At 37.2% G+C, this 19,346-nt stretch overlaps 1 protein-coding gene across 1 annotated transcript in view; it reads right to left on the bottom strand.

Annotated features, from left to right (window-relative positions):
- The window catches only part of SLC9C2 (solute carrier family 9 member C2 (putative)), a 92,814-nt gene that overhangs the window by 65,281 nt on the left and 8,187 nt on the right, over window positions 1-19,346 (bottom strand). Inside the window, exons 5-10 of the mRNA XM_007446770.1 lie at window positions 17,198-17,363; window positions 11,812-11,928; window positions 10,215-10,376; window positions 5,623-5,722; window positions 3,779-3,922; window positions 1,106-1,274 (exon numbers count right to left, since the gene is read on the bottom strand). Coding sequence (XP_007446832.1) covers window positions 1,106-1,274; window positions 3,779-3,922; window positions 5,623-5,722; window positions 10,215-10,376; window positions 11,812-11,928; window positions 17,198-17,363 — 858 coding nt within the window. The remainder of the gene's footprint in view (window positions 1-1,105; window positions 1,275-3,778; window positions 3,923-5,622; window positions 5,723-10,214; window positions 10,377-11,811; window positions 11,929-17,197; window positions 17,364-19,346) is intronic.

The following is a 19,346-nucleotide window of genomic DNA, read 5'->3' as shown; positions in this document are numbered from 1 at the left end:
TCCCTACATACAAGATAGAGAGGGTGATAGTTGCTCCCCCCAACAAAGATATTTGAAAAATACTGGGCTCTTAGGGTCTTCTAGGACAGGAGTAAAATAGCAAAGAAGAGAAAATTCTGAACTTGAAGTTGGATACTATCAAGAAACTCTGTACATCTACCTCCAGATTAAAGTTCCTTGGGAGGTGGGTAATGTTCTTAATTTACATTATTCAAGTGTTCTCCCTCCCAGGAGCAGGTTTGGGGTTCATCTGACTGGGAAGTGGTGGGGGTGTCCTGGGAATTTCTAGAAACTTCTCACAACTTCTCCAGCTAGCTCACAGAGTACTGCCACGAATGATGAGGTACCCTCACGCTGTCCACAGATGCTCTGGGCTCTCTGGACCTTCCCTGGAGTCTCACCAACGCTGCCACCACCAGACTGCCCAGAAATCCACTGCCTGGCCCATGGGGAAAAGGCTTTGAGAGAGAGTAGAAAGGAAACCGAGATTTGTCTTTCACTATGTATAATATAGTGTTCAGCCAAAATTTTTCAAGAAATTAATTTTTTATTTAGCCCTAAAAGACATAAATATGACTAGATCCTGAATTCAAAAATTTACAACATCTTTCTTTCCTTAGCATATTTAATGAGTATTTCAGTTTTTGCTCTAATAGCTATAGGAATTGGAATGCTCTAGATTAGGAATTATTGTTTTCATACCTCTGTCAGCTCTTGAAAAACAGCATTTATACGTTCAACAACATATGTTGAACATTTACTGAGTGTCGGGTACTTTGCTAAGCATCATTTCGATCCTCTACTGGAAACTGAAGTGCCACAAGTCTGGGGAACTTACCCAAGGCCACTCAGCCTGTCAATGGTGCAGCCAGGGTTCGATCCCAAGTGCACCCAACTCCCACATCTGGAACTGTTATTTGATTTTTGGTCCCTTTCACACTGTCAACATAAATAAACTTTCCCCCAAAAGTTCCTTCCTACTTAGAAGATTGCATTCTTCAAACCTTATTTTTTAAATGGTTAGCTTTATTACTGGGTACTATGACAAGTGCTACAAAACAAAAATGAGTAAGTATGAATAATCATGGGATATGATTTTTCTTACCAGCTGTGGTGACTCTACTTTTTGTTCAGCTAGATTATGAATATCAGGAGCCAAGAGTAAGCTAAAAACTCCTTTAATTCCAGACCATGCTATAACAATTCCCCATCTCCAATTATACTCATAATTTGAATGCCTCAGAATAGGGCTCACTAATACAATAGTAAGTAACCTGTGGAGAGAAAAACATTTATTTTTATATCACATCTTATGTATTAATGTTATTTATGGATGATACTAGCTAGTAAATACTAAATTTCATGTAAAAATTTTTCAGAAAAGAGAAGACGATCCAGTTTATTCATAGGTTGTTCAAGCTTTCTGAGACTAACCAAACCTATGATCTAAATTTTGCATATAATACTCAAATCTTGAAAAATAATGCTAGAAATTCTATACAAATATAAGAAATTGTCATTAACACTAGGGTGTAGTGTTTAGGATCTTGGTAGTAAATTCCTGCAGGGAAACTTCTTCAAATGACATTAACAAGCTCCCTGGAAGGCCACGACTAGATGCAGAAATTAGATCACAAGGACCTTGTAGATCATGACGAAAAAGCAAAATTATTGTAGACACTTTAATAAATTTAGCTCAACCAAATTTTTCTTGAGCTTCCACAAGAATCATACACTAAACACCATGTAAATAATTTCAATTTGTGCCTCCTTTCTCTACAGGTCATTTTGTTATAGGATCCTATGCCAAAATCTAGATTCTATCTACAGCAGACTTGCACCAAAAAAATATCAGTACTGTCCTTCACGTGAAATATCAGCAGAAATATAATTGACGTGTTCTCAGCCTCAAAAAAGATACTGTGTTATCAGTCGCTTAACCGGGAATTTCATATGACAATTTAGAGAATTCCTGTCATTGAGAAACAGAAAATCTACAATTTGCCATCTGTAATATATATAATTAATTTGGGCAAACTCTTCCACCTTGCATTTAAAGCTTTTTGCAAAGTAATTCTTATCAACCTTTTCAGCCTTACTAAATGATCTTCCTCTAAAATACCACTGACTCCAGCCAAAATAGAACAATTTATGTCATTTCCTGATTATCAAAAACAGGGAGGCAGTATAGCAAAGGCTCTGGAGTCAGTCTACCTGGGTTCAAATTTAGATGTCTTTTACTATGTAACCTTAGGCAAGTTATTTAACCTCTCCAAGCCTCAATTTCTTCATCTGCAAAATGGAGAAATAATAGTCATTGAACTTGCCTCAAAGGACTCTTATGAAGATTCAATAAAATGAGGCAACATTCACAGGGCTTAGCATGATGTTTAGAATGTGGTCAGCACTTAACACACGTTAGCAATGATTATGACGTCCAGGCCTTTGTTTGGCTCATTGTCTCTGAAACAGTTTTCTCAACAAGTCTCTTACGGAAAGTCTACCCATACTTTCAGGGCCCCTTAGGATGACTCCCTCCACTAAAGTCTCTCCTCTAGTGAGGTGGAACCATAAGTTCACACAAGATCTCTGGCACTCACTAGCCATTTGACGCTGGGCAAGGCACCTTGCCTTTTTGGACAGTTTTTTTTTTTTTTTTTTTGGTTGCACAGGGTCTTAGTTGCAGCATGTGAACTCAGTTGCAGCATGCATGTGGGATCTAGTTCCCCGACCAGGGATGGAACCCCGGCCTCCTGCATTGGGAGTGCAGAGTCTTACCCACTGGACCACCAGCGAAATCCCTTGGACAGTTTTTTTATCTATAAAATGGAGATAATAATTCTTATCTCCCAGTGTCATTATGCAGATGAAATGAGATAATGGATGTGTGCAAAAAGCCATGTATCTTTCTGCATACACTGAGACCAACCTCACCTTGCACTTGTGCTCCTGTGGTGGAAAGAAACATAAATTATCCACCCACCCTTCTGTGTGACAGTGCCTATCTGAGTTGCCTGCAGTGCCTTCAGAGTCAGCAGAAGCAATGTTTCATGAGAACATCTTATAAAGTAAGCTCACTCAGCCAGGCCTAACCTGAGTGGAAATGACAATACTTTCAGAGACACTGTCACGAATTCTTATGGAAGACACAACTGCCACGTGTGGGCAATGTCACTCAAGAAATAGCATGCTCTTGGGAGTCAAGTTTAAATCCCAACTCTGTCCTCACAATCTGGGTGACTCCAAGGCAAGTTTTTAACCGCTCTGGTGCTTCATCTGTGAAATGATGCAGAAACACCTACCGCATAGGGTTGCATTAATACTAATGGCATAATGTACATGGTTAATGTTTAACAAATGACTTTATAATAGTTATGATGATAATAAATGATGATGAAAGTCAACAAAATGTTAGGAGCTATTAATCTGGTCCAGTGGTGCTCAAACTTTAACAAGCATGTTGAAACAGTTTCCTGGATCTCAACTTCAGAGATTCAATTCAGTAGAATGGGATGGGCCCATGAATTTGCATTTCTGTCAAGCTCATGGGTTATGCTGATGCTGTTGTTCTGAGCCTTCTCATTTTACAATGAAAGCTTGAAGAGTAAATAGACTTTCCCTCAGTTGTGCAGCAAGCTATTGTCAGGACCTTGACAACAATACAGGTTTCCTGACTGCATGTCCACAGCTCTTTTTGCTATAACCCACTTCTTCTCAATTCTAATTCTGGGCTTGAGAACCTAAGTCTAGTAAGCAAACTTTAAATTATAATTCTTACCTTACAAAATTCACTGTTGCAAATAAGATGAGCATGAAAACTAAAGTGTGAAACTGAAAATACTTGATTTCTCCACATCCAATGACAATGCCAAAGAAAGTGTATATTAAATGTTGGTATACACATGAAAACATTATTAGAAACCTAGGATAAATGGAAAGGAAATCACATTTTAAGAGATGTGTTTTTTAAATCTACACGTCTAGCCTCACCCCCAGAGATTCCTACTGCGAGACCAGAGCACAGTGCTTAGGGCATGGAGCTGTTCTGGTTCCATGTGGTAACACACCTGGGTCTGGGCCAGGTCTGACTTCCATGAGCAGATCTCAAGTCCTGCCTCTTCTTGGTCCCCTCTATTCAGACCTTCCCTTTCAGAGGACTGGGTGACTGTGTCTGTCCCACAAACCAGTCTCCCTATAGGTAGGTCTCAAGATCTACACTGGGAAAGAAGCATTAGGAAGCCTCATTTTAGCTGCAGATATAAACCATGTTCTCTGATACAGCATTACTCCAATCAAGCAGATAGTCCAATTCTCTATCCGATTCCTGTCACTTGATTCAATTGATTCAGAACTCCTAGAAGAAAAGGGTATGAGTGGGACCTCAAACCCCAAAGCTTAGTTTTATAAAAATTCAGAAATGATGGAATAACTGACTGAGTAGAATACTTTTTAAAATGTCTCCACGGGACCTTAAAAAATGCCTTACATATAGTAAGATCCCAATAAACATATAATCATTTACACTTATTATTAGTTTCTTACATAAACATGTCCACCACTTAACATGAGTGTCTTCTGAGAAGGTACTTATTTTCATAGCCCCAAACCTAGGATACAATGTCCAGGCCACAGGAGATATTAAGAGAGGATTGGTTGAATAGCTAAATGAATAAACAATTGAATGAATAGAATGAGTAATTTATCATGATGCTGACAGACAGCATGACTGAGCTCAGAAAACTATCCAAATACAGAAAAAAAGTATGTGTTCCAAGAACTAGTTATTCCTAAGCTTCTGGCTTTTAAAAACCAGTAAAGTATCATTCACATATACACAAAACTAGACTAAGTTACAGGTGCCATTTTTTTTTTATTTTGCCAAGTAGTTATAAAAAAAAAAAGTACCGTCTTCTATGAGTGGAATTTCATGAGAGAAATTACATATTAAACACGAAAAAAGTAGGAAGAACATAATTTCAGAACAAAGAATAGTCCTTTATATTAAAGCAATGAATCTTCATGGGAAAACTAAGGATAATGCTTATTTTTCTCATTTCAGCATTTGCTTTCATCCAATGTGAGAATTTCTACACTAGACTATGATTTGGTGTGAGATAATTCTGAAACAATTCTATAATTCAGTGTAGTTGCTCAGAGAACGGCTAACTCATTTGTCTGAAAAGACAAATGGCTTTCCCTCTGTCCACAGATGTCTATATGACACCAGATGTAAAGGCTAGATAAGAGTTTGCTGGTGTTGCATCTTTCTGCTACCTTTCTTTTCCAGCTCTTCCCATACTTGGATACTGTCATTCAGGTACGTTATGAAGGAAACAAAGGAATAAAGTATTTTTTAAACTTCCCACAATTCAAAGTAAATTTTTATCAAAGAGTTATGTATAGAAAGTACTATAATCTCTGAGCCACTGACACATTATTCATAATAGGAATACCAATTAATGTCAATAATTGTTGGTAGCTTAAGTTCTTTTCAAATATAACTGGCAATAAAATTAAAACATAGAAAAAAGTTATAAAAAAACTTTATTAGTGTTCATTAAGGCAGGACCACTTAAGCACTAAATTTCTATGAGATCTATATCAAGTACACAATAGACTTACTTAGTAATTATTAACTCGATCCTCGGTTTAAAGCTTAAGGAATCTAAATTTAGTCCTACAGCGACTAAAGCAACCATACCTGACATTCCCAAAAATTCCACTGGGGAGAAAAAAAATGAATAAAATTAGTTGCATTCAATTCTGTACACTGAGCTACTTTATCTTGAGTGAAGAATTGTTGGGAAACTTAAAAGGGTAGTAGTATTTCTTGGAAAGTTGCTTAAAGGGATTGGCCGAATCCTTAGAATCAGGGGTTGACAAACTTTTTCTGTTAAGGATCATATGGTAAATATTTAGTCTTTGTGGACCATATGGTCCCAGTCGCAACTACTCAACTCAGCTGTTCTAGTGCATAAGCAGCCGTAGATAATATGTAACTAATGAGTGCCCAAAAAGTAATAGACACTGAAATTTGAATTGCACGTAATTTTTGCATGCTGCAAAATATTCTTCTTTTGGGGTTTTTCGAAACCATTTTAAAATGTAAAAACCATTCTTAGCTCATGGGCTATACAAAAAATAGGCATATTTGGCCCACAGGTTATAGTTTGCCAACCCCTGCCACAGACCATCCTTGAGGATAGAGCTAATGAAAAGTAAGTTTAACAACCTCTGCCCAGCACCTCAAGGACACCGTGCTGCATGTCCTAGGGGTTGTGGTCCAAGCTCAGTGCTTCCTCAGTGACTGCAGGTCCTGAAGCCTACGGTTCTTTTGCATGATACAGGCTCCCCTAAAACTGTAATTCTCTGGGCTCTAAACAAATGTGTAAATGTAGTCTGAGGCAGGTAAACCAACTATGAAGAATGTTTGAACACCATAAATACCAACAGTCCTAGCTGCAGAACCTTCAAATAGCACATTATAAATGTCAGATGGAAGGGAAAGTACGTGCAAGGTAGGAGTGGAAGCCCTTTGGAGCAAGGCAGAGCTAGTTGCCCTGGGAATGTGGGCTCCCCTTTCTCCATTAGTGTCCCTGCATCTGTAAAGCGGGTGTAAAAGAATAATGCCTCACAGAGTTGTTGTGAGGATAAAATTAGATAACATGAAAAGTGCTTGGCACACTTTTAGAACAAGGAATAAATGATCATCATTATTATTACGCTATTAATTATTTTTATATGTTCACCTTACTGCTTAGTAAATTTATACTGTTTATTCATTTGAAGAGGATTTTATTATTCTTTTGGTTTATCTAATCACTTAAATCCATTTTAGATTTCTTTTAACCTACTTATTTAACTGAATTTAATATAAATAACAAATGACAATAAAACCAGTGGTACTGGGAACTGTGACAATAGGGAAACTGTTTCTCAAAGTCTTATTTCCAATTCCCTATGACGCGTAGTATGGGATTTTTAAAGCTTATAGTCTTTTTTAGTAACAGTCACTACTTAGAGACAACATTTGCTATGAGGAAACCACTAAGTAACTTTATTTTAAAACTGATATTATTTAGTATAATCCCAATGTTACAAGAACATAGGGTGTAAATGCATACATTAATACATGTATGTACATTTATATGTATTTTTTAAAGATTGAGTACATTTAACAAAATGTATCAGTGGTTAAATTTATGGCATAGGTTTATAGGTGATTTCTTCTTTGACTTTTCAGAATTTTTCCAAAACTCTACATGAACATGTATTACTTTTATAATTAGAAAAACAAAGTCTTTTAAAAATTACAAACGCTATTACATTAAATGGTGCTTTAAACGTTCAAGAAGGGGGAAAAAAGTCATAGAACATGTAATAAAGGAAGTAATTTTCATCAGCATAAACCCAAGAAGTTAAAAATAGAGTTGTAAAATTTTTCTGATTCAATGGAAAGAAACCACCACAGAAAACTGATGCCACAGAAAAGTGGCTCTCTCCATCAAACTCTGCCTCTCTCTTTCCTTCTCTGGTTGAGAAAAAGTGAAGGTCCTCCTACTAGGAGAATCAAAGGGATTTTGTCTCCAAAAAACAACAGGATTCAGGAATCGACATTTCCTAACTAGAAAATATTAGGGTGATGACTGAAGTCCTTTGACATTTATAGCCTAGACCAATGACAAAACAAAAACGAGTGAGAGCAATCAGCCCTGGCACGAGTAAGAAAGAAATGTATTGTTTGTAGAGAGTTTTAAAACAATACAACTGACTAAAAGCTGTCTACTTTTTATTATCTCCATTCACCAGAAATTCTGACCAATGTCACTGGATAAAATATTCCTCCTGCTAGGACAGACCTCTTCCACCACCTCTCTTGCTGTACCTCTGGGCTAGACTTTCATATAACCCACCATCTTTCATGAATTATACACTGCCTTTTATACACTAAATTCACATTTTCTTCCGTGGGCTGATATATTAATATTTCTAGCTGCACTACCTGTCAACCAACAATGCTTCAATATGTCTTTTATCTGTGCGGCAATGTCTGTGCAATATTTTGAACTATTTTATTTTATGAAAAAGAATGAATGTGTTGATACAAGTGATTTCTAAAAGCCCAAGTATTGTGAATGTAATACAATAGAGACAAAAATGTGCTCAAAGAGGTGACTCTCTAACCTCAGACAGTCCCTGGATTTAAGCCAGTTAACAGTGTGTTCATTAATGAAGGGAAAAAAATAAAATTAGATAACATGACAGAAATGTAACACTAGAGAATGTGTAAATGAAAATTTTACCTATGTTTAGCTTTCTGGCAATGGAACTTCTCCTTATAACTGTCTATTGCTGACTTTTGTTGTCAGGGTCTGATTAAGTATAAGAGGAAAGAACTGCCTGAAATTGTTTTTAATTCCTGAAGCAGAGGAAAGTGTAATGGATGAGGGAGGGGTATTCATTTCCTGGGGCTGTTGTAACAGAGGGCCACAAACTAAGTGTCACAAACAACAGGAATTTATTGTTTCATAGTCTGGAGGCTAGATTTCCAAGACCAAGGCTTTGCAGCAGTGATTCCTTCTGAGAGCTGCGAGGGAGAATCTATTCCAGACCTCTCAAGCACTGACTGGGAGCACCTCCATGAATTAGGAGGAAAGGGGAAAGGAACCAACATTTATTGGCTGCCCTACCTTGAGCCCAGTGGTATGCTGGTAAATGTATAAAAGTGGCAATCTGGGGGGTAAAAAAAAAAAAAAGCCCCAGTTGGTAGTGTCTGCCAATTTCCATGGTCCCACTATGGCCAATTTCAAGCTACCAACATTATGTGACTTGAATAGAGTGTTGGGAAGAGATGTGGATAATCAGCTCTCATGAGCCAGCAAGAGTTACCTCCAGGACACCAGCATGAGGGAGTCACCCAACACAAATTACCTCACTAATGCCTGTAACACCCCTCTAAATTAGGTTATATCACTTTTATAGATGAGGAAACTAACGAAAGCTTAGAGAGGTTAAGTAATATTCCAAGGTTACCGAGCTAATAAATTATAAAGATTGAATTTCAAGTTAGCTCTGCCTAACTTCAGAGCTCTCTGAAGACTAACAGTTTATTCAACCAGCATGTGTTAAATTACGGTTGGGCATATGGCAAGCATTGGGCTTGGCTGGGGGGAAGGGAAAGGAGAATAAATATACAGATGAATAAGAGACAGCCTCCACCTCAAGGAACTTAGGATCTAATGGGAAAAAAAGGAAATATTAAATTAATTTTTTTCTTCAGACACTTAAGGCATTCATAATAGGTACATAAGGGAGGGGGAAAGATGAAGAAAGGTGAAAGAAATGACTCATTTAATGTTTTCTGTATTTTACTGATTTGGGGTAGTGAGCAACAATAGGTAGCAATTTATCCGTAAAGAAAGCAGTTCTGTTTGGTCACTGGAGGTGAAAAGAGGAGTAATTAACCTCCTGATACCTGAGGGCTTTCATGGATGGAAGTTGCTCCACTGTGTGAGGTAAGAGCAGAAGCAGAATTTGGCCATATTTTTACCATGGTTACTATGGCTTTGGGGGACTGGTTAGCTCAGTCAGGGGGGTAAAAACTATAGCTCCCAATCTCACTGGACTAAACTAGGAAATGATTGTTAAAGGTCTACCAGGGCTAGGCACTCTGACTCCTGCGATCATTCCACTCTCCTGCTTCTCTTCCAGATGTAGACATACCTGATTTCTCTGTTTCCTACCTCCTAGCCTCAGGTAAGGGCCGCCATTTCTACAGTTCCCTCAGTTTGGTACCCATTGAATGGGTACCGTTGAGCTGGAAAAAGACCTCAGGAGCATGTCTTCCACCTTTCTCATTTTAGAGATGGGTTGCTAAGGGTCAGAGCAGAAATCAGCTCAGGTCTGATTCCTCTTCCAGGGGACTGCCAGTGAATAAACGGAAGATCAAAGGGTGGAGTTAAAAAAAAGTAAGAGAGTTACCACATGGAGGAGGAATGCAAAGGGAAGGGACATGGAGTTGAAATTGAGGGGACGTTAAGAGAGACCAGGAAAGAGCTAGAGGTGGCAGCCAGATAATATGACACGACGCACAGAGGAGCCACATCAAGGGGAAAGCGGTTGGGAAGAAGCAACCGGATTCAAGAAGAAGGAAAAACTTAAATGCATAAAGTTCACTTTAAGGATGTCATATTTTATATCTGTTTCTGCCTTACCAATGTAGAAAGTCAAGTACACCATTGAGATACAAAGAACGATACTGGTCAGTGTATTGCTAAACAGGTCAGTCAATATAAACTGAATGATCCTTGCACACCAATATCCACATATTGTGCTTCCCAAAATGTCCAAGCTGAGGCCCATGATTATATGTAACTCTAGAAAAAGAAAATAAGAAAAACAAAAGTTGAGCTATAATTTTTTTCCTTTCATTAATGGCATTTGGGTCTATGCCCTTTGGTTTGCTCTTGAGATTTTGAGTGGGGACCTTGCTCTTCAGCAGATGGGAGTTTCCTATGAAAGCCTGGCAAAAGAGGCTTTCTGGGGATATATTTCCCTCACAGTGGGCAGCTTGAGGTTTGCTCCTCTGGGGACAGCAGACTCAAACGCCCTCAGGAGTCAGGCAAGGAGCATAAATGTGAAAAAGCTATGACAAGCTGGACAGTGAATGATCAACCAAAAGACATTCAAATTCAATTTTTTTTTTTACAAACTGTGGCAGGGTCAAGCACACCATGCCCAGGATCCCCACCAACCTGTAGTCTGTTTGTGACTCCAGCCCCCATCCCAGGGGATATTTGGGAAATGGAGAAGGAAATTTTTCCATTGTAACAGTAACTGGGGGCAATAGTGGCAGTTAGTGAGCAGATACCAGACAAAGCTGAGGGTAGTCCTAAATAACAAAGATTGTTCCACCCCAAATGCCTTTACTCCCCCACTGAGAAGCACTGCAAACCTCTATTACCAAAATTTATTTCTCCTTGTAGCACCTCTATCCTCCTACTAGTATTTCATATATGTATCAGGAAGACACATTTTCCCTCTTCATGCTGTGATTTTCCCTCCTTTTTTCTCTCCTTAGTACCACATCTGGAAACCTAGGACATCAACCTATTCCATATCCCAGTGAACTTTAACCACATGAGTCTGACTATTATCACTTCTATGACCTGACTGTCCAGAATTGCTTGAACCATTCTGCTTTCACCCTCAGACTCAAACCCAGGACCAAGCCAGTTCTTTATTTTATTTATTTATTTTTTTTCTGCAGTACGTGGGCCTCTCACTGTTGTGGCCTCTCCCGTTGTGGAGCACAGGCCCCGGACGCGCAGGCTCCGCGGTATGTGGGATCTTCCCGGACCGGGCCACGAACCCGTGTCCCCTGCATTGGCAGGCGGACTCTCAACCACTGCACCACCAGGGAAGCCCCCAAGCCAGTTCTTAACATGCACTCATTGAGATCCAGATTGGTCTAGGAAAGAAGTAAATCTACGCTAGATGAACACAGTTGTGTGTGTGCGTGTGTGTGTGTGTCTGTGTGTGTCTGTGTGTGTCTGTGTGTGTGTGTGTGCATGCATACTGGGGGAGATGAAATCATTTCTTTAACAATTTTTCCCCCATAATCTCTGAGAAAACACATAGATGGTAATTATTTTCTTGTTACCTGATATACTATTTTAATTGGTCCATGAGTAAAGTATAGGGAAAGCAGTAAAGTTAAGACATCTTGAATATATTTTAATTTCAGTATGAATTGAAATGTACCATATAAGAATGATTTTAGAAAATATACAGAGAAAATAATGCTCTTACCCCTAAAATTGGAAATGCTAAGTATGTTGCTCCGAAAAACTCCAAAAACAATGGATGTGAAGCCACAGATAATCACTGATTCTCCTCTAATGATATCAGTATACATTTTAGAAATGCCTGGAAAGGGAAATATAAAATATAATTTAATATAATGCATGAAAATGATGCTCTTCCACAGGAAACACAAAAATAGAAGAGAAGGAATATGCTAGAAAAAAAGGAGATCATAATGGGAGGGGTCCATATGACAATCACAATCATTTTTTAATTTTTCCATTATGCCTTCTATATCTCCAGGGGCAAAGGAACATGGCAATAGCACTTCTTGAAGTGTCCATTGCCTCAAAGCATGATAGAGCTTTGCAATGAGACAAAACATTTCTCAGGTCACTACATTTAGCTTGAATAAATATGAATCGTTAGACTCCAAAAGAATCACATTTTAGAAATAAGTACAAAATATGAGCTAGTAATTCTACTCCTAGACATATACCCAAGAGAACTGAAAATATATGTCCACACGAAAATTTGTACATGAATGTTCATAGCAGCATTTTCATAAGAGTCAAAAAGTGGAAACAACACATAGTCCTTCAGCTGATAAATGGATAAACATATGTAATCTATCCCTACAATGGAATATTACTCAGCCACAAAAAGGAATGAAGTACCGACTGATACATGTTACAACATGGATGAACCTTGAAAACATTATACAAAGTGAAAGAAGCGAGACACAAAAATCACATATTGTATGGTTTGATTTATATGAAATGTCCAGAATAGGCAAATCCATAGACAGAAAATAGATTACTTGTTGCCAGGAACTTGGGAATGTGGGAATGGGGATGAATGACTGCTAATAGGTATGAGATTTCTTTTGAGGTTGATGAAAATGTTCTAAAATTAGACAGTGATGATGGTTCCGTAACTCTTTAAATATATTAAAGACCACTGAATTGTACAATTTAAAAGGGTGAATTTTATGATATGTGGGTTACATCTCAGTTAAGCTGGTATTTAAAAATTAAGCACAAAATCTTATTGGCACTTAACATTCATTAACAGTTTAGTTTAATGGAAAATATAATCAAATTAATTGCCTAGTGTTATACAATTTATAAGTAGGGTGATAGTGATTGGTACCTGTCCATCCAGTATCTATCCTCTGTTCTTGGTAACAAAACTGGTTTTATTCAGGGTGGCAATGTGCTCAGATAAAGGACAATTTTTCCCCAACTCCTGGGCTTCTACGAGTGGCCACTGAGACATAAGTGGAAGTTACTGAGTGGAACTTTTGGGAAATTTCTTGGAGGGAGAGGAGACTTGGCTGAAAGGAGCATCTTTCTGACCCTTGCTCTTCTTCCTTTTCCTGCCTGAAATATGGGGTGATGGCTAGAACTTTAGTAGCCAACTTGCGATCCTGAGGATGGAAGCCATACACAAAGGGGAGGAGCAGATAAATAAACCCCACAATAGACTGCTATCATTTTGCTTTAAATATTCATTATCTTTTAAAGAGATTAAAAATAAGAAAAAGTCATATTTTCCCATCTGTTTACAATTATGGTATTTTTCATTCTTTTGCGTAAATGAAATTTTCCATCTGATTCCATTTTGTTTCAGCCTGAAGGACTTCCTTTAACATTTTTTGTAGTGTAGGTCTGTTGGTGATAAATTCTTTCAGCTTTTATACGTTTAAGTCTTTTTTTCTCCTTTACTTTTGAAAGATATTTTCACTGAGAATTCTAAGCTGGCAGTATTTTTCTTTTAGGACTTTAAAAATATTGCCCACCATCTTTTGGCTTGCAATATTTCTGAAGAGAAGTCTGTTATGATTATTATTTTTGTTTCTCTGTAAATAATGTATCTTTTTTCTCTGACTGCCTTTAAAATTTTCTCTTTACCACTGGTTTTTAAGAATTTGATTTTTATGTGCCATGGTGTAGTTTTCTTTGTGTTTCTTTGGCTTGAGGTTTGTTGAGCTTCCTGAATCTGTGGCTTTATAGTTTTCATCAAATTTAGAAATTTTTCACCCATTATTTCTTCAAATATTTTTTGTTCCTCCCTCCCTCTCTATCTCTCCCTTCTCTTTTACGAACTTGTATATTAAGGCACTGAATTTGTCCCATAGCTCACTGAAGTTCTGTTTATTTATTTAGTTTTTTTTTTTTAGTTTTGTTCTGTCTGTGCTTCATCTTGGATAGTTTCTACTGCTACATCTTCAAGTTCACTAGTCCTTTCTTATGCTATGTCTCATCTGATGTTAATTCCATCCAGTGTATTTTTCATCTCAGATATTGTGGGTTTCATCTCTAGAAGTCTGATTTAGGTCTCTTTTATATCTACCATGTCCAGTGGTGTGCTGATAAACCAGCTTTCCAAAATTAAAAAAGGCCTGATTTGTAGCATTTGCCAACTTCATGTGCAAACACTCCCACAATAACTAATTCAAAGCTACCAAAGGTTTAACCACTAGCATGCAAAATTCCTAATTATTTAACAACTGGCTCTCATAAGCTGATGGGAGCAATCATACCCCATACTCAATCTTTCTTCTAATTTTTTGAACCAATGGAATATAGTTACAACAACTGTTTGCTTTTTTGTGGTACGTGGGCCTCTCACTGTTGTGGCCTCTCCCATTGCGGAGCACAGGCTCCGGACTCGCAGGCTCAGCGGCCATGGCTCACAGCATGTGGGATCTTCCCGGACCAGTGCACAAACCTGTGTCCCCTGCATCGGCAGAAAGACTCTCAACCACTGTGCCACCAGGGAAGCCCTTCTGTCTAGTTTTTTAGTTGGTTCAGGCAGAAAGGTAAATCTAGTTCCTGCTACTCCATCTTAACTCTAGAAGTTATATAGAGGGACCCAGTGTTCCTGATGAGTTCATGGAGCTGCGGGCCAGCCCTGGACTTCTTTTACTTAAGAGCATAAACCCAAATTTAAGAACATGTGACACACTAATTTAACCACAAATTGATATAGAAAGAATTATACAACTACATGGTTTTTTAAAGCAGCTGTTTAATATATTCCGTTGCCTCAAAATCCAAACTGATCACATTAAATGACACTATTTTTTTTAATCCAAGCAGAACTGAAGCTGATTAAGATTCTACTTTTTTCCTTTGGTGTCTTTGAAACACATAACAATTAAAAATGTATAGCTGGGGGTTCTCATTATTACTATTCTTAAGATACTCTATGTAGCTGAAAAGAAAGTAAATCTTTGCTTTCCAGTGTTTGATCTGAGTATATGAAATATCAGAATATTCAGATTCTATTTATCTTTACAAAAACTCTCCTGAATGATAGGATAAATACCAGGGTAATACAGAATTTCTGATATCTCAGTGCCTGATTGTGGATCAATATTCAGGCTGTTTATTTCTGTTCTTTGTGCTTCATTATTGGAGCCAATAAAGAAAGCAAAGAAAATAAAAGGCAAGGTAAGTTATAATCATCTTATATTACTACTTGTTACTAACTTTGACTATGACAGAAGACACAAAATACTGGTTACACAGGTTTGAAGATTATTATTAGCACATCTGGTCAAGAAACGCTTTAATTCTTCCCTCAGATTCAGTGAGTCAACCAGGAGCAAGTAAAGCATAACGTTTATTGTATGAAGTTTTGAATTTGATGTATAGTTATTTTTAATAGTAAAACACCATAAGAATTACTCCCCACATTTTTTATTGGCTTAATGTGAACTAACTTATATTCACTAATTCACTGTAAAATTTGGAAAAGGAAAGAATGAAACAAAAATCATCTGTAATTCCATGACCCAGATAAAACCATTTGAATGTTGAAGTCTTTTTCAAAGCATATAATTCCTTTTACTTAATTGAGGTCATACTAAAACTTTATATTTTATTCCTTTACAAGCTCCCATTCCAGATTTGTTTTAAAGTAAAAATTGTTTGAGCCCTGTGCATTCTTTTAAAATAGGTAATGAATAGACAAGTTCCTTTTAACTTGCATGTGAACATCCACTACTTTTTTCAGTGGGTTAGGCCACCTCAGACTTAGCTTGTGCAGGTTTTATAGTGCACAAGGGTGCCACATCAAATGAAACACCAGTCACACTGTGGGAACTGCAGTTTTGTATGGTATTACAAATTTGTATGGTATTATGGTAATTTTAGGCATATGGCAAAACATATTTTTCCTTAAAAAAGTAATGTATTAGGACAATTAGATAGAAAGGATCATTTTTATCTAATTCACACAAAGGTAAAGATGTCACTAGGTAAGGATGTCACTGAATCCAGAACATGCACCACCTTAGTATTATTGACATAAAGAAAATATCAACTAAGTCAAATACCTTTACTAGTTTTCTTTTAAAGAAATAGAAGACTTCTACTCCTTTTCTGAAAAAAAATTTGAATATGGAAACAGCAATAAATAAAGTTTATAGTTTATTAGAGCCGCTTACACTCAAGAGATTGCACAAAAGGGAGCAGGAAGATAATGAGGTAAATAAAACAAGTGGCAAATACAAATGGCTAAAAGAGAAAAAGAGATGAAGGAAAGATAGAAAAAACTATACTTATGGGGAAAAAAAGAGAGAAAGAGGACAGGATCAGACTCTGAGAAATATCTGGCACAATTTAGAATATCACCAGCAAAAGTGTCAATACCTCTTATGTTTTCTCAACTGTAAGTATAAATGGGTGTAAAAATGGGACTATCACCTCTCTGGTGGGTTGTCCCGCCCCAGTTGTAAGGCAACATTTTTCCACTAAATATAACTGAAACCTTATAATTGGTTAAATATTTCTGAGTCAAAAACAGAAATCATAGCATCTAACCATTTTATGTTTTTACTGCTGTGTTAATAAAACAGGATATTTCAAAGTGCAATTACCTTTTACCAAATAAGATGGGAAGTAATGAGAACCCCTAACCCTCTTGGGAATAAGCTTTTATTGAATACCATATTTGCCAGACTATACTTTCACCCCATTTCTTTTAAATAAACTACAACTCCCTCTCCCACATGCCCAAGGTTAGCTGCTCCAAAATAAAGGCAGTTCTAACAAGAGGTACCTAGGCCTCAGAAAGTGCCATTAGAGGTAGAGATGAATCTCTACCTTGTGGCTTAAAACTCAGTGGAATGGAAGAATGCTTACTTTTATCACCTTCTAGAAAGATAACATTTTCTCTTGAAAAAAATTATTTGAGATTATTCATCCCAGATCCCGGGTTTCCTTATCCACTTTGCATACTTCAATCAATGCTCATCTCCAAGGAAAAAAAGCACAAATATCTACTCTGCCGGATACACAATTCGTGCAAGAAAAATATTATCAAAAGGAAATAATTTATCCTCATATCTTCAAAATAAGAGAGAGAAATAAATCTGACATACCAATAGTTTTCAGTGAATTCACAGAATGAACAGGATCTGTCATGCCAAGGGTCATGCTAAAGAGGAGGCAAGATTGCAAATCCCATGAATCTTTATTGAATTTCAGAACCACATATCCAATTACGATGAATGCTGTAGAGAAGCTAATTAATCCGGTTAACACAACCTGTGAAACGAATTCATAACACAGTATTAGATTTAACACCTAAACATGGTATGACTGCATTTACTCTTGTAAGAATCAGATCTCGTTATATATTTTATACAGTTACTCGGGAAGATAAATGTAAAAGGTATTCTAGTTTACCTGCCTCAAAGAAACCATCCCTTCCAAACAAATGAAATTCTACCTGACTATGAAAAGACCAATTCACCCATCTTTCTTGTTGCTATTCCAGCTTCACAGTTCTCCACATTAAAATGTTCTAAAATGGAATGCAAATTTTTCTTGCTTCTGTGTAAAACATTTCCTGGTGTTTCTGAAGTGATGATCTGCAGGACTCCAGGCAGAAAAAAAGGTAAAACGGTGGGCAAAAAGCACATGCCAGCTGATTTGGCTCCCTTATTAAGTGCTTTCTGGAAGAAGCCATGGTCAGCAAACTTTCGTATACATTTCATTGCCCAACGGTTTTCTAACACTACCACAATCTGTCAGGGATGCTGGGAAATGTAGCACTATTTTACACTGGGCCCACTACCATTCTATACAAAATACAGTTAAGTCACTCTGTTAGTGAGAAAGAAAGGAATAGGCAATCAGCAATGCCTGCCTTAAATACAGCAACAGAATGCAAAACTTTTAAACAAGCAGAAGGAACAAAAAGGATAAAGAAAACTGAATCAATGATTTTTTTTAATTTATGTTTAATTTACATACAGTAAAATTCACTCTTCTGATGTATAGTTATATGAGTTTTGACAAATGCATACAGTCATGTAAACATGACCAAAATGAAAAAACAAAGCAGATCCATCACCCCAAAAAATTTCTATATGCTGTCCCTTTGTAGTCAATTTCTTCCCTCATTCCCACTCCCTGGCAACCAATGATCTGTTTTCCAAAGCTATAGTTTTGCCTTTGCTAGAAGGAAGGTCTATGAATGGATGAATGGAATTATACAGTATGTACCCTTTCGAGTCTGGTAGAGTCTTAGCATAATGCATTTGAAATTCTTCCATATTGTGCCTATCAATAGTATTCCATTGTAAGATGTGCCACAATTTCTTTATTCATCACTGGCTGAATAACATTTGAGCTGTTTTCAGACTTCTGTGATTTTTTTTTTCTTTTTCTTTTTTGGCTGCACTGCACAGCTTGCAGGATCTTAGTTTTCCGACCAGGGATCAAATCCACGCCCTCTGCAGTGGAAGCGCTGAGCCCTAACCACTGGACTGCCAGGGAATTCCCCAGACTTTTGAGATTATGAATAAAACTGCCACAAAGATTCACACAGAGGTTTAGTGTAAATTAAGTTTTCATTTCTCTTGGATAAATACATAAGAGTGGAATTGCTGGGTCATAAGGCAAGTGTATATTTAACTTTATAAGAAACTCCCAGACTGTTTCCCAAAGTGACTGTACCATTGTGCGATCTCACCAGCAATGTATGAGAGTTCTAGGTTTTTGCATTCTTACCACCACTTGGTATTAATCAGGTTTGTTATTGCTGCTGTTGCCATTCTAATAGGAATGTCAGTGGTATCTCAGTATGGTTTTAATTTATATTTCCCTAATAAGATTTAAGATGTTGAGCATCCAATAACAAAAAAACAAACAACCCAATCCAAAAATGGGCAGAAGACCTAAATAGACATTTCTCCAAAGAAGATATACAGACTGCCAATAAACACATGAAAGAATGCTCAACATCATTAATCATCAGAGAAATACAAATCAAAACTACAATGAGATATCATCTCCCATCATCAAAAAATCTACAAACAATAAATGCTGGAGAGGGTGTGGAGAAAAGGGAACACTCTTACACTGCTAGTGGGAATGTGAATTGGTACAGCCACTATGGAGAACAGTATGGAGGTTCCTTAAAAAACTACAAATAGAATTACCATATGACCCAGCAATCCCACTATTGGGCATATACCCTGAGAAAACCATAATTCAAAAAGAGTCATGTACCAAAATGTTCAT

Source organism: Lipotes vexillifer, unplaced genomic scaffold (genome assembly GCF_000442215.2).
Source record: "Lipotes vexillifer unplaced genomic scaffold, Lipotes_vexillifer_v1.1 scaffold685, whole genome shotgun sequence".
Classification (NCBI taxonomy): domain Eukaryota; kingdom Metazoa; phylum Chordata; class Mammalia; order Artiodactyla; family Lipotidae; genus Lipotes; species Lipotes vexillifer.
Note: the sequence above shows the minus strand (reverse complement) of the source record. Positions and strands in the feature narration are given on the sequence as shown.